Source organism: Ceratina calcarata, unplaced genomic scaffold (genome assembly GCF_001652005.2).
Source record: "Ceratina calcarata isolate Rehan_Ccalc_2016 unplaced genomic scaffold, ASM165200v1 scaffold297.2, whole genome shotgun sequence".
NCBI classification, from domain to species: Eukaryota; Metazoa; Arthropoda; class Insecta; order Hymenoptera; family Apidae; genus Ceratina; species Ceratina calcarata.
In genome coordinates, this window is record NW_017152138.1 from 1928250 (window position 1) to 1944187 (window position 15938).

General features: G+C 41.3%; 1 protein-coding gene across 5 annotated transcripts; it reads left to right on the top strand.

The window, feature by feature from the left end:
- east (enhanced adult sensory threshold) lies at positions 1-11419 on the top strand. 5 transcript variants are annotated; one of them, XM_026812850.1, is made up of 8 exons: positions 1-375; positions 737-864; positions 1087-5272; positions 5363-5438; positions 5896-6158; positions 6240-6395; positions 6458-6771; positions 6849-11419. In XM_026812850.1, the coding sequence occupies exons 3-8, from the start codon at positions 1172-1174 to the stop codon at positions 8428-8430; spliced, it is 6492 nt and encodes a 2163-aa protein (XP_026668651.1). In that variant the 5' UTR covers positions 1-375; positions 737-864; positions 1087-1171; the 3' UTR covers positions 8431-11419. The 5 variants fall into 5 exon arrangements, with proteins under 5 accessions (XP_026668651.1, XP_026668655.1, XP_026668653.1 ...); XM_026812854.1 differs by having other exon boundaries at positions 5363-5396; XM_026812852.1 differs by having other exon boundaries at positions 1184-5272.
- Positions 11420-15938: the final 4519 nt, after the last annotated feature.

The following is a 15938-nucleotide window of genomic DNA, read 5'->3' on the forward strand; positions in this document are numbered from 1 at the left end:
CGCGAATACTCTATAGATTTCGAAGTGCCGCGTTGCTACGAATTTTGCTGGAGGTTTCGTCGCGGCACGGACGGATCGCTCAGGACTATTTTCTCGCTCGCCAGTAAGTAAAAGTTCCTCATTCAGCGAACGTGTCGGAAATAACGGCTCGCGTAAAGCGAGAGGGGTTGAAATTTGTTGAAATAACGTGAAGAATTAGTGCGAACGGATTATGGACCTGGGAGAGGTCGTGTGCTCTACCGTCAGGTGGCGGTAGCCTCAAAACAGTGGGACATCGTACAGACACCCTGCAACGGGATCGTGTTTTTCACAGAATTGTTTTCCGCGTTTTCCCGCAGAAACCACGCTCCTCAACGGTGATTTTTCGCCTCAGAGGTAAGTACGATCGTTGAATCGAGTAATGGGAGTGTAAATTCGACCGACGTATCCCGGCTAGCCGTGCACTAAGCCTCGGAAATCTTAAATCGGCCCCGACCTTTTGTTTATTCGTGGCGATTTTTTCGCGATGATTTGTTGCGCGATTTTCATTAGTATTCGCTTGGCCAACCCCCGATTTTCGCGTTAGTGAGTTATCGTGTGACGTGTACTTTCTTTCGGTGCTAAATTTGTCAGGATCGGGCGCGCGATCGCCGAGATATCGCGATAAATATTTCGAAGCGATTCCCCGACCAAGAAGAGTCGCTCCGTTGTATCCGTGTAAATGCAAAGTTTGTCACGTAATTTTTCTGACCGCCAGGGCCGCATCTATCAACCCCACTATCCGGCCGGCCGCTCACCTCTACTCACACCTAAGACGAATTATGTAGTTTTTCCGATTGCTGTATACTCAATTCGTTCGTTCCTGTCTTGCTTATAAGAGGAAAGGTACATTTTTTCTTTAATTACAATTTAACAATCCCACGTTCGCCATACACTATATTCTTTCAAAAATGCGGAGTTCGTTTTCGTGTCGGACGGCTACCGCTATAGCCGATTTTTTCTCCGTTATACGAGTATATACTTCGATAGAATTTTTTCAGAACGTAATACACGAATAAATTAAAATTTTTCATTCAAATTTTCAAATGCGAATTGTTTTATTGATAGGAAAATTGACAAATTGCTTTGAACACCACGATGATGGTAATAATTACCATACGGTCAGTTCGTGGTTTGCAATTTCATATTATGAATGAAATTGCAGGAGCCCAATGTGGGTGGAAGTGAGATGGCATCCAGGGAAAAGAAACCCTTAGCGCCTTCCAAAGCAAAACAGAAGGCGACGAATGATTCTGGCTCGCCAATGAATGAAATAAAAAACAGAAAAGGCAAGCCTTTGTCGAATCTAAAGCAACAGCAACTTGCACAAGACATATTGGAGGCTGTGGCAACTGGTAGCCAGCTTCCTCCTAAATTAGAGGCAACCGTGCCTCGTAAGAAGGTACTCAAGACGCTTAAACGCAAACAGAAGTTGAGAGTAGCGAAAGTAAACTTAATAAAATCGAAAGTCACAAGGAAGGTGGCTAATAGGAACTTGTGCAGAATACCTTCTGACATTAAGAAGGGTGTAAGGTCCAGGAGAATCAAATTAGCCGAAGAGAATAATCCTAGAAGTTTAGAAAACCACGTAATCGACACGGAAAACGAAAGTATAGATACGGAAGGAGGTAATAGAAGTGCCAAGACCAATCTCAGGACTAAAAAGACCAAGGGTGTACCAAAAACTAGCGCAGAAGTAGAAAACGAAGATATTTTGGATAAAGACACAGGTTTGGTTGCCGGATCCAGTACCAAGAGCAGCCCAAAACTTGGTAGAAAGGGTAGGACTTTGGATAGTTCTGACTCTTTGCCAAAAAGTGTCAAATCTGGGAAATTTTCGGGATTCAGGAGGAACAATCTTAAGGAAAAGGATACTTGTATAAAGACAGAGCTTGATATCAAGTATACAAAGGGAAGGAAGAGTACACGAGACGTAGATTACGGCAATACTAGAATATCGAAATCGTTTTTGAATAGTAGGAGTTCCATAGAGATCACCATAGACGAAGTGATAGCTTCAATGTTGAGCGATTCGGAGGCAGAAAACCAGCAAGACATAACTGAGAAAATAGAAGGAAAGGTGACAAGAAGTAAGAAGATGTTAGTAGAAGAGAATAATACAAATCCAGATATAGAAATAAAGAAAGAACCAGACAGCGAGGACGCTAAAATTATCTCGGACGGGGAGAATCCGGAAACGGAATCTTCCATTCAAAATGCGATTCAATTGAGAAAGCGATCGAACGCGTCGACGATTAGTCAAAGAAGCTTGAGGAACGGGAAGCTACGGCAATCGGAATCCGACGTTTCCACCGAATCGGAACTTAAAAAAGGTCGACGATTGAATTCGGACGATCCCGTCAATTCGGAGGTTTCCATGGACAATATTACTGACACCAATATCGATACGGAATCTAGCTTCTCCGAATCCAGCGGCAATGACACTCAAATCATCACACTACCGGTCAAAGATGAAACTACTTGCATGAAGCATGAGAACTTGACCAATTTCGAAGATAATTTTCAGGCTGGTTTAGAAGTAGAGAATAATAATAACGGAGACAGAGTGGCCGATAGGGGCACCGAGATGGGGCCAACGCTTCGTTCGAAAACGAAAGCGAAAAGTATAGATGAAACGAAAACCGACAATATTAAACTTGAATGTGGAAGAATATCAGGTAAAAACTCGGATGTGCAGGAGGAACCGAAGAAGGCGAGCAGTGTGGATCAAGTTAGAAAAGACAATATTTTGGCTAAACTTTCGGACAAGTCGAAGGGTCGAAGGAGCAGTTTGAACATAGATATGAAGAAGACGGTGAATTCATTTTACAGTACGGAAAAGTCCGACGGTAACCCGAAGTCTCAGATAGATCAGATGATAGAAAATATCAAGTTGACGATCGCCAAGTCTATCGAGAGTAAAATTTTCGGTCCGGAGAAGGGCCGCGGTTTGACCAAGAATTTCGACGTACCAAAAATGGAAGAGATAATCGCGCCGTTGAGTGCAGAGTCGCAGAAACTGGGATTGGAGGAGAATACAGACGAGGACAAGTCTGCCATTTCGAAGAACGAGATCAAATCGGAAAGCACGGAGAATTCGATACCGAAAGTGGCTGATACTGCCAAAGAAATCGAGAAACTAGTCATGGGTGATATCGAATTAGCTGAAACTCATTCGCAGAACGTGCAGGAGAGCGAGTCTTCCGATGCCGACGCGAACGAGAACGCTCGCAATGTTTCGGAAGTCAAACATTCTACTGAAAATAACGGTGGCGATTGCAAACCCGTGGAACAGCAAGAGGGAGAATGCAGCGAGGCTCGTGATGCAGCGGAAGAGTCCGAAAAACCTGACCAAGATGATCAACAAATTGTGGATGATGCTAAGAAGATCCTACCTACGAGAAGATCTCCGAGGATAACCGATAAAACTTCTTCCGAAAATGGCGAGACTAAGAAGTCAACTAAGCCAATAAATAAAACAGCTGAAAAGTCTGAAAATTGTGAAGACTCTTCGGACAACGCATCTGATAAAGTTGAAGAAACCGCTTCGAATCAGGACGATACGCTCGAAAACGAATTAACGAACAAATCGGCTGTTTCAGAGATTTCGATGGCTAGCACAATGGTCACGTCTGATAAAGTTACAGATACCGTAGAAACAGAAGCAAAAATGAATAAAACAAATAAAGAAGAGATTAAAGTCTCTTCAGCCGATATCGTGGAATCGGACGAAGTAGAAACGTTGGAGAGTATCTCTAAAGAGGTAGAACGTTTGGTAGCAGAGGAACATTGTAACGATCAACCGAAGACGAACACGAAAGAAACACAAGACGATGTATCAAGCAAGGATACTGAGAAACAGGAAGCTATCTCTGTTAACACGAAGGAATCGGAAGAGTCAGTAGAGGTAGCAACGAATGCCAAAGATGTTGAGGAATTCACGGAGACTGTATGCGGAGCAATACAAGACTCGAAGAAAAACAAGAATAATTGTCAATCGACGACTGCCACCGAGTCGAACTCTAAAGAGAACTCAGTTCCTAGCGACGTGTGCTGTTCTACTGAGGACAAGAAAAAAGATGTGATTGATACGAAGGACCTCAAACGTCAAAATAACGATATCGATAAAGAGGAAAATAAATTGATTTCGAATAACGATTTGGAGCACAACGAATCAACTGTAACGGAAGATGAAACGGAGAAATCGGTAGAGGAACAAAAGTCAACCGGTGACGATGGTAAGAAACGTGTATTAAGGGCTCGCGACAAGACGAAAAAGCTCGAAAAGGGATCAACTTCACATAGCAAAGAACGGAACGAGTGTTGGCCGAAGGTTAAAGTGGAAGAAGATATTAGCCAGAAAATGCAGAGCGAGGAGGACACGCAAAATTCAGACAAGAAACCTCACGAGTTGAACACGGAGGACATAGACGATACCCAGAATAGCATGGAGTTTGATTCAAACGACACCGAGCGTCAAGCTCGTACCAGACGTGGTAGGGATGCGAAGAAACGCAAAGAAGATCACCTTATCAATCTGAGGAACAAGCGACCGAAGCGAGAGATTCGGAAGACCGATCAGCAGAACAAGGAGGAAACATTGTTGGACAACGAGGTGGCTAAAATCAACGAGAACAATCGATCCCTTTTAGACAAATACGGGAACGAGGCGGTAGAATGTGAGACGACGTTCCGAGGTTTTTCGGAGGGTAGCAGACGAAAGCTGGAAAAACGTCAGGACACTAAAGACAACGCGCGAAGCAAGTCGGAGAACGACTTGGTTATTGACAAAGAGCCTGGCAAAGGAAAAGGTGAAAATAGATTCTTACGAAACTTATCCGAAAACCCCATGACCAAACAAGAGAATATGGATATATTAGACGCCGATTGCAAGCCGGTGAAGACGCCAGAGACGTCACAGAAAGATTCCGATGAGACGTCAACCTCCGGCGAGTCGTCCAGCAGCGTGAATGTCACACCGAAAATATTGGAAACGCCCGAAGACAAGGTGAAAAAAGAATCGATACTGAGACTGCTCGGTTTGGAGACCTTAGAGAAGGCCGCCGAGAGACTGAGCCACCAAAGAGCGAAGAAGGAACAATACACGGGCACCCTGAAGACCGTGATTCGTCTGCAAAAGGAGAAAGACAAGGATAAGAGACGATCGAGGTCGCCGTTGAAAATGGTGTTGAAGCAGGGTCGTGGAGACGGAGAAGGGGATTCGCTTGAGAACTTTTACACTATTCAGAAGGAGGTGAGCGTCCTTAATGTTGATACAAATCCAATGAAAAAGAATTTGATCGAAAAGTCGACTCTATTTTCTTTGTTTGTTTTCGTTTTTCAGTTTGGAAGCAGTGGTTGGGGAGATAGCAGCTCTGGTGCGAACCGAAAGTTCTCTACTAACCACAGACACTCTTGCGGTAATCCTGGTTGCGGGAATAACTACATTCTTAATCGTTCCCTGTCCTTATGCTTTGTCAGTACACACATCCTTGTCTCCTTAGTCAAATCTTTGTCGAAAGAATCGCTTGATACTTTATTTTTAACGAATTCGGCTGTCACGGTACGATTATCATCTTTGAACATGATCTTATTTGCTGTTCAATATCAAGCCATTCTCTCTTTCTTGTTCGTGGATCATTCCCGACGAATCCCGCAAGTCGTTCATTCGTAACAACTGTACGATTTTCTTTAACAAGCATGCCGTTTCTCTGCTGCCGCTTCGAATACCACCAATTACATTTCACTCTTTAGCTCTCCAATTATCTTCCAATTAAACCAACCTTACTTCAATTCGAAATACCAGCTCGAAACATCCATTTCTATTTATTCCTCCTACATCACATAGTAAACGGGAATATCGTTTGTTCACCGTAGACGAAGACAATGAAGAAACGCCGTCAAAGGATCGCCAATCTCTGGTCATTCCGGAGAAATCCTCCTCTTTCTCCATCCATCCTGGACGGTTGTGCGCGGACGTGTGTTGCTACTGTTTCGGCAAGTTCGGCTCCCTCGACACACCGATGCACCTCGCTCAGATGAAATCCGACGAAAGAAGAAAAAAGATACTGCACATAGAAAGGCATTTGACCAACGACTCTTGTTTATGCGACGCTTGTTATCGTCATGTGGACAGGAAGGTGAGACAGTTTCCTCTATAAATCGGTCTGCAATGAATTTTGTACAGCCTCTAAGAATGTATGAATTGCATTGATGTTCAGGCAAACACGAGCCCCACAAACATGCAAGCAAAACCACAGAAACAACATAGACAATTGATGGTGCCCAAATGCACGGCCCGCAATTGCAGAGACGATGGTCGACACCACGTAAAACGTCGATGGTTGCTCAAGATAAAGGCTGGTCTGCAGAAAGAGGTAAGTCACGCTTTTTCCATCGTACGTCTAAGAAATCTCTACATCCATGGGCACGTCTACAGGTGGACATTGATTGGGAATCGAGTCAACATACGTCCATGTCATTCTGCGTCAGTCACTATTCGAAAATTGAACGATTCTTGACCTGTGCACTATGCAAACGCCGATTGGCGAGAAATCATGCTCATCATTTGGCGAACGCGGAGACCACCGAGTTGAACCAGCTGCTCGGGCAACAGAGGATCCCCGTAGTCTTGGCTGCGGGTACTTTCGTTTGCAAGTTGTGCCGTTATTTCACGCAACTGCAGCTGAAGTATAAGGATGTGGAGAACATGAATATGAATCACAGATCGTTCTTTAAGAGTTACCGGAAAAGGTACGGTCCCTACCTATGTGATTAAGAAGGTCTATGAGTGTTCATTTTTTTAAATTCTGGCCCCATGTTCATTTCAGAGTTCTACACTATCACGATATCGAGGTTCCCGAGAACGAAGACGATGACTCCCCACAAAATTCATCGACCAAGGACAAAGACAAAGACAAGGACAAACGGAAGAAGATTAAATGTTCTACATTGTCGAAGACCAGCACTTCCAAATCCTCGGATGATACTACGAACTCCGTGTCAGAAAAGTCCACTCCAGAACCTAACAAGAATGAGAGGACTAACCCGGAAACGGAGAACGAAAACCGTACCGCGAAAGCAAGCTCCAATTCAAACGATGAGAACGCCGCAACGGACGTGCAGTTTATCAGTATAGAAAACACCATTGACAAGCTTAAGAAACGTAAGATGCTCGACATGCATTTGTACACGACACCGGACGTACCGGGACCTTGCGAGAGTCCTAGCGAGGTGGTGGAGATTCTCGCGATGGACAAGGAGGTGACCCTAACCAGATTGCCAAAGAGACCGAGAACGAGCAACGATATCAATCCTGTCGTGCAGAGACTCGGTGCTAATCCTTCTATTAGTGTGCGCACCTTGTTCCCCGGTGAGGAGGAAATGAACCTCCACGCTAACATAGAGTTCACTAATGTTCGTGAAATAACGCCACAAGGTTGGGAGAAGTGTGCCACCATGATACAGTACGACAGAGACACGAAGTTACTATGGCAGGAGTTGCAGAGACCTTACGGCAATCAGAGCTCGTTCCTCCGACATCTGATACTTCTCGAAAAGTATTACAGATCGGGCGACTTGATCTTGGCTCCGAATGCATCGCGGAATGCGATCAATTACTCGACTTCCGTACAGAATCGGTTGATATCGTACGAGGGCCCTGAAAAGATGGACGAGCCAATAATGGAACCGATGGCCTCGGAGTATCACAACTCCCGTCGGATGAGCGGCGGTTTCGTGTTTGAGAGAGACAAGCACTCCTCGGGTAGCAGTACTCCCAAGCCGTCTACGGTACAATCTGCGAAAGGCAGTCCTCCGAGGGCGTTGAAACTGAATCCGGGTGTATCGATAATCAAGAAACCGCCACCTAATCTCCAACGATTGAATCTTCCGTCTACCAGTGCTGCCGCTACCACCACCGCCAATGGTACCGTGAAACGGAAGGATGGTCAAAAATTGCCACCCACTGCCGGCGGTAAAGTATTCCAATTGAGTGAGTCCGATTTCAAACGACTGCAACATTTGAAGAAACAAAAACAGCAGTTGCACACGGAGAAGCAGTCTAGCAGTTCGAGCAGCGGCGTGAGCAACTCGGTTTCGCAGGTGAATTTAAAGTCGGCCACGCAGTTCCAGAAAGCGCAGATCGCTGCGCACACGCAATTCCAGAAGCACTTAAGGATGCAACAGGAGATGTTGAACCGGCAAAGCAGAAGTGACTTCGAGCCATTGATCTGTGACGTTCGCGCGCTGGCCAACGAAAACAGCCCGACGCAAAATGTGATTCACAATCTGAATTTGCCGAAGTCGATTCAAGTGACGACCAAGACGTCTAACCAGATCCCTATTTTGCCAAAAATTCCCAAGTCGTTGACGGTGATACCGCAGACGATCACCAGACCGGCGGACAAATGAGGCAGGCGTACGAAAATTGGGATGAACAGTAAGTAAACAAAACGTGTAGATGTTCATTTTCTTTAAACGAGAGTGTCAAAACAGTAGGGAGAACGTACGTAGAGAGTGTCGAGAGTGACGCTCTGTATACGATCATAGAGATTATTTCGGTCGAATGATCGGTAAGGGCTTCGAGAGCTCGTCGTGAAGAGCGACTCTACGTCTGTCTTATACCTATAGAAAGAACAACCGCGTTCGCGAAAAACTGCGTTTTTCAATGTAAAACGATGTACGGTGACATGTTGAATACTACTACGCGCCTACGTACGCATCGTGATACATAATAGCGTGTTAGACAAGCGTTTTGGGAAAAAAAACGGGAGATCACAACCACTGTATTTTACATTGACAACCAAAGTATCGGTGTAAGAGAAAACACAAACGATGAAACACGGTAGAGATTGTTTCCAAGGAGAAGTGCCTAAAAAAAACGTACGACACGAACGAAGTCGTTAGTTTTTAAAATGATGGAGATCTAATACGTTGAATGAACTGTATTCACACACTATACGTATAGTTAAATATATAAATATATAAGTATACACGAGTAAGGGGAAAAAAGGAAGGAAATAGAAGGATTGTTAAAGAGCAGAAGGAAAGGGGGGCGTGTATATACCGTGAAAGTTCGTATGCCGAGTTTCCATTTCGCCCTCTTTCTCTTCTACGCGTTCAATAATATATTCTCTTCTACAGAATAACGTAAATAAAAGATAAGAATAACGTTACTGAAGAAACGCCGTTCCTCCTCGAGTTCTTCACGAGATCGAACGGAAGAGCGCGTCTCCAATGAACGAGTCGAAGGGGGTAACGCTGATTTTTGCCTTGCTGTTAAAATAAAAAGATGGTTCACTGCTAGAGACATATCTATTGCGTGCGTTCTTCGGGATTTCGGAGCCTCGAGGTCTCGCAAAGATCGACGACAAGCCTCGAAGACAAGAATTTGAAAATCGGTAGTTCGTTCCTTTTCCCGCGCGTCTCGAGGGGCATAATACACTTAAAAAAAAGAAAAACCGATCCGCGTTGTAATATCGCGAGTACAAGCATTCGACATCAAAATAATTCTTTGTTATACGATTTGTCTTGCACGCCGAATATATTTTTATCTATCTGGAAAGAGAAGATATCGGGAATGTATGAAAAATGGAAGGGAAACGCGGATAAAAGGCATAGATAGCGAGTGGGTGATCTTTTCCCATAGCTACGATCAATTGCGATGGGAAGCATGCGGCGGAATGAATTTGCAATTTGTACATTAGAAAAAATGAGAAATATATATATTTTGGCCTGCTCGCTAGAGAGGAGCATAATTTTTCAAGCGTAATTCTTACTCACCAGGAGGGTCGAGATCGTTCAGCTGACGTGAGTGAGAAAGCAAAAAGATATCGTATGAATTGGTGAAAATACACGTCTATAAAAGTAGGTGTAGACTTATTACGCCTCGAGCTTATTTATTATGTTATTGTAATATCATCATATTGTACATAACTGATAATTATTTCTAGTTCGTAATCAATTATTATTATTATTATTATTATTATTATTATTATTATTATTATTATTATTAATTAATATTTCATAATGGATAAATGAATTGCTATTGCATATACCACGACGAATTTAATCATCGTGCAGGATTCCTTTGATTAATCGTATAAAACTATCGCGAGTTCGAGAGAGGATTGAGATTTCTGAATTCTTTTTGGGGCGAGACAGAGGAAGAGAAAAAGGCTGATGAATGAATGAGCTATCTACAGCTAAAGACTGAAAGAGCGAGAAAGAGAGGGAGAGAAAGGGAATGTGTTCTTTTCTACTACTTTTCCTCGTCCTCCTCCCGCTCTTTTTCCTTTCTTTCTTTTTCTTTCTGATCCATTATGCACGATGTCGCCACGTGAAAAATTTTGAGAGAAAGCGATAAAAAGTGTCAATTGTTTAAAAAAAAATAGAACCTTCCTCGTGAATATATAAACAATATTTGTTTCGAGGTTAGGTTATAAAATACTGCCTTAATGAGATGTGTGTGATCAGTTGTAAATAATAGATGAAGAGAAATTAAATTTGAAATATGAATTATTAGATTTTTTGATTAGTAGAAAATTGATTCGTGAGACAAGCGACGAAGGGGTAGTATAATGTGATACGAACGAGACACTATTGAAATAAATCTTTTGAACTGTATAATGAAAGAAGGAAGAATATAAAGTTCGCTTTTAACTAGAAATTATACACAGAAAGGTGATATGAATTTTGTTTCTAGTACAGAGATATTTGTCCGTATTCTACTTGAAAATACTCAAAAGTTCTTTATGTTTTGTTCGCTGTTCAATTAGTTTTATTTTAATTTCTCTCTTTTAAATGTACATCTATTTACTTGTTCTAAGCACTAGTTAACGTCATCAATAAAATCGACATAAAGCTGAAACCGGTTTAGAAATTTAAGGATCGAAAATCTCTTACGACTCTTCGAGTACTAGTACACTTACAATTAGCGATACAATATTTAAATATTTCAATGTTGCATGATAATATTTTTGAATCCTCTGCGAACGTGCACCACAGTCTAGTTCCTGCATCATTTCCTTCCGTTTTTATTTTTTTATTTCACGTCATCGAACATAGAGAAGCATATAAGTTTGGGATGAACAGAATCGTTGAGAAACGAGAGAATATTCGAAACGCGGTGTATCCTTCGAGCAGTGCAACGAAAGAAGCTAGAAACAATTCGAGGCGTACGTAATCCAGTTCAGGAAAATATTCATGTGGCGACACGAAAAAAGATGTACACAGGCACACTCACTCTCGAACATTTCGACACGCGTGCACGGAATAATGCCGTGCACGTGCGCATGAATGATATAAATGTCGGCATGCGTGTTGATATAGATATTATATATATATAAATATATATACATTGAATACATATAATACCAAACGTTATAAATAAAAGTAAATATATATTATATATAGAGGATAAAATTATAATAAAAAAAAGGTACTTGATGGTACGTTATACATATTATAAAATGATCTATTTTATTAAGGATATTTTTGATATATCTATATATATATATATATATATATATATTATAAATACGAATATAAATATATGTATATCGAATTAAAACGGCGACATCACCGATTGATACAGATCAGCCGACGATATGTGTAATTATTGTTATCGATAAACGCGATGGCGTTTATTGTCGCGTGGTGGTGATTGTTTACTGACGAGCTGAGTACAGTGCGTGTCGAATTATACTTTAGAACAGTTTTCCTTTTTCCTTCTTGTTCGACTTTCTCTTTTTTTGGGTTATTCTTTAGCTGAGATAGAAGAGTGAAATCAAAGGTGAAGGAAGCTGTTGATAAGGAATGTGTAAACAGTCAGGCACATTGGTGGTAAAGCTGGCATGCAACATGTACAAAGTAATGATTTCATTCGAATTGTCTCGTACGATCGAAAACGCGATTAACAACCCTGATTTTTTGTTCCTTGCGAATATGCGTATATGTCTATCACCGAAGAAGTCTCAACCCTTTCGTTTCGTTTTCACTTTTTCCTGTCATACAATCGCTACGAAGGAACGCGGGTCCTTGTTATTAGAATAATTGTTACAGACCTACTTTGTTATGTATGCTTCGTTAATCGTGAATCGGAACCGAGTAATGTAGAGTGGTCGTTCCTTCGTTCGAGCGCATGAACTCTTTTTCGTTTTGCATACTTCTTTCGCGATAAAACGGATCAAATATTTTAAGTACGTTTATTCACTTCCCCTTGTACATCTTTTTAGTGTAACGGCTATACTTCATTGATATGTATCTTGATTACTGTGTAAGCCTGTGTATTAATTATAGTTTTGCGTTTAAAATATATCTTTCTTTTCTTGAATACACGTAAACGTTTGATTATCACAATTACCGCGTTTCACGTTAGCGCGTAATCGTTATAATCGTATCGGGTAGCACGATGATCGTTTAAATTATTGCTCAAACTTTTTTTAATCGTTAATCGTATCCACGCTTTTTTGCGTTTGTACACTTTAATTACGTTGGATTCGAAAGAAATTTCTATCGCTTACACGAGGATCGATTTTGGTGCACGCCACGTTTTTAGCGATATCTATTTAAACGGCGAATCGTTGCATCTAGCGTAATTGTACTTTGGTCGAATTACTAGAACGAATTGTACAAAATCGATATACCGATAAAATTTATTATGCCAACCGCATACGTCTCGGCGAATGATCCAGCTGACGTTTTGTGCATACGGAGATATACAACGGAAGTGAGAGAACAGGGGAGAAAGAACGGGGACGAGAGGAAGAGAGCGCGAGCGAGCGAGAGAGAGAGAGAGAGAAAGAGAGAGAGCGTGAAAGAGGGGGCGAGAACAAGGAAGAGAGAGTGAGTAAACTGAGTTTAAGTTTTAAGAATTCTATTTTTGTGATCAAAAGAAGTGTAATTATTGTAGTCAGAGGATGCAGGAATCGTCGAATGATTTTTCTCATTGGAACGTCGTATTTTCGCGCGCATCTTACTAATTAGTTTTATACTTTTAGCCAGAGTGCACACGAGCGACGTTTTCGCTCGTGTACATCTGGGCTGATCATCATTTTTTGTCACGACCCGGATGCAAAGTGCCTGAGAAAATATCGATATTTCTACTGAGGCAGGCACGTAATTATGCATAATTTGTTTGAACGCTTGATCTCATTTTGCTGAACTCTCATTGTAATCGTGGTCGTTGACCTTTACTCGGAAATCGAAGAGGAAATTCAGAGACCTAAAGACAAGTCATTCGATGCGTTCCTATTGCGGATAAATATTTTTCGAGGTGGTGACTGTGAACGAGAACGGATCGAACAGTGACAAAAGCGGAAATCGCGCTCACCGATCGATCAATTTATACTTGACAAAAGATATTTTAGCGTATCGAATTTAGGTCAGCTGTTGGCAATGAAAAGGTGAAGAAAGCAATAAAAACAAGCAAAAAAAATATATATACGTTAGATTTCTGACGGTGCGATGACTCTTGGACGTTGCGAATCAAAAGCGATCAGATTTCGATAGTTCTCGGGCGCCGATTACACGCGGTACATCGCTCTGCTGTTTCGCTTAACGACAAATTGCACCCGATAATTGATCGATATCGCGTGCAAAACAGTTTGCCGTATACAAATCGATATTTGTACGTATATATGTATGTAACTATCTTTCTTTTGTATGTCGGAGAGGTAACCGAGTTTACTTAACGTCGTCAACATTGCAACGCGATCAAACTGACATGTCAAGATATACGTGTAAGTAAAGTAAAATTTGAAAGTATATCATTGGCGCGTTTCGAATCGAGATGCACGACATTTCCACGAACATGCGAATCGAAATGGACACTTTTGTCGAGATAATGTCCGGCGAATAGAAAGACGTGTTTCCATTTTTTTACTGCGGTTTTGTATCTACGTCGAGCATATTCGCGTCGTTTGTTCAGATCCTAGCTCTAAATCCGAAACGGTCGAATTCGGATTACGTCGCGATTAAAAGACGCACAAATCACAATAACCGCCGCGAGCGAACGTGATTCGTAAGCGATAGAAAAATTTTTCACTTTTCATACCGTAAACTCACCGGATAACAAAACGCTCCCGATTCGCAACCCGTGAAATCACGATCTCGATTCATCACATGCATACGTCGAAACGAAATGACAAATTATTATTTATTTAAAAAAGAAAAAGGATTTACTAATCAGGTGGTAGTTACTTACCCTACGAATTTTAATTGATGGTTGGATAAAACGGAGAAGTGCTTATCCAGTTTAGAGAGAAAGTCGATTCGGTTAACGCTAATTTTATGGGTCCATCGTTCATTCTTCTTTTTTTTGGACATGGTTTCCCGGTAACAATTTTCGACGCTACATGTTGACTTTCGATCTTACAGACCGGTTCGGTTCGTGGATGATCAAAAGTCACGAAGCGATGTCAATGTAGCGGAAAATCAACGATGCGTAATACACATTATATTGTGTAAAAAATTAAAAAATTCAAATGGACGTAAGACAATGAAACGCTTCTGACGCGTAAGCAATGAATAGCATCTGCGAAACTTACACACAGACACACAAACACACACAACTTTATGAAACATTGTGTTATTTAAACAAATATTAACACGCGTTAATACTATCATGATAACCTTTGTTTATTTGGTTCTAATGTAATAGTTATTATTATTATTAGTTCGCCATCCTTTGTATATATTCGCAACACTCAATAAAAAAAGTATCAAAAAGATGGTTATATTCATTTCCCTTGCGTATTGTAATTTGATAATTAATATTATGTAGTTATGTATGCCTCTATAAATGATCATATTCTTATGTATCTGTAAACGGCTATAGTCCTGTGTGCGACCACTCTTCTTCAAGTCAAATCTTTTAAATTACCTTTACATCAGCAAGAAACGTAGTAGTGTTCATGATGTAAAACACCATGGTAGTGTTTAGAAATAAGGAGATTCACATTTTTTTATTCAGTTAGAAATGGCAAGTACCGACCGACGGACAACCGGTAAATGACATAGCTGCGTCGAGGCGCATGTAAAGTATGTGATTTTTGCAAGGATCAATTAATTCTTCTGACGTACTTATTAACAATCACTGAAGGGATTAATCAGCATCAGGTATTATATTTTTGCAGTTTATTTGCAAGTTGTTCGTATAATTGGTAACTGATCTCGGATAACTAGTACTAAAAACCTAAACAACGTATGAAACTTTATACATAGTTAATTACTTCAAGGGTGCTAATTGGCTATTTACATCGTGTATCGAGCCGAACCACAATTGAGTACAATAATCCTCGTTCAGCCACGGCGATTCGTATCCGTTTACAGATTCTTCCCTCGAGAAAGTGGTTCGGCCGTTCGAAAAGAAGGACGTGGGCTTCTCCTTGCGTCGTTTCCACACTCTCGTCATTATTTCTATTTCCTCGTACCAGATTTAGAGTTCGGTAAATACAAATATTAGTAATGCTTCGGTCATCGATCACGTAATAAGTTCACCTCCCGTTTCGGCGCCCGAACACCGAAAAGGGATTTCAAATGCGTAGACACTACCATCTTGTACAAAAGAAATAGAAACGAAAAATTGAAGTCGGATACTTTACTAACAATTCTTCAAATTTGTGTTCGCTCTCGGTGGAAACGAGCGAGAGACTTCGATCCTGCATCAAAGTATAAAAGTGGTCGGTTTAGACATCTAAAACGTAGACAAACGGTTGCACGCACGACATCGATCGTTCGGTTGTTTCTCTTTTTAAATATTTTGCGAATGGGTTACGACAAACGCAACCCACTGAGAATTGTCGGTTTTCGATATTTAAGAAGTTACGCTGTGTTCCATAACGAATTTATTCTTACGATATGGCCGGTGTCCGCGAATTAATCTTAAGCATTCGTGTAACTATAATACAAATAATAAT

What these genes read in the sequence shown, in the direction of transcription:
- east (XM_026812850.1), top strand. Translation starts at nt 1,172, where the DNA reads ATGAAATTGCAGGAGCCCAATGTGGGTGGAAGTGAGATGGCATCCAGG. An exon ending in TAACCACAGACACTCTTGCG is followed by an intron (nt 5,439 to 5,895) that starts GTAATCCTGGTT and finishes TGTTCACCGTAG; the next exon opens with ACGAAGACAATGAAGAAACG. An exon ending in TTTAAGAGTTACCGGAAAAG is followed by an intron (nt 6,772 to 6,848) that starts GTACGGTCCCTA and finishes TGTTCATTTCAG; the next exon opens with AGTTCTACACTATCACGATA.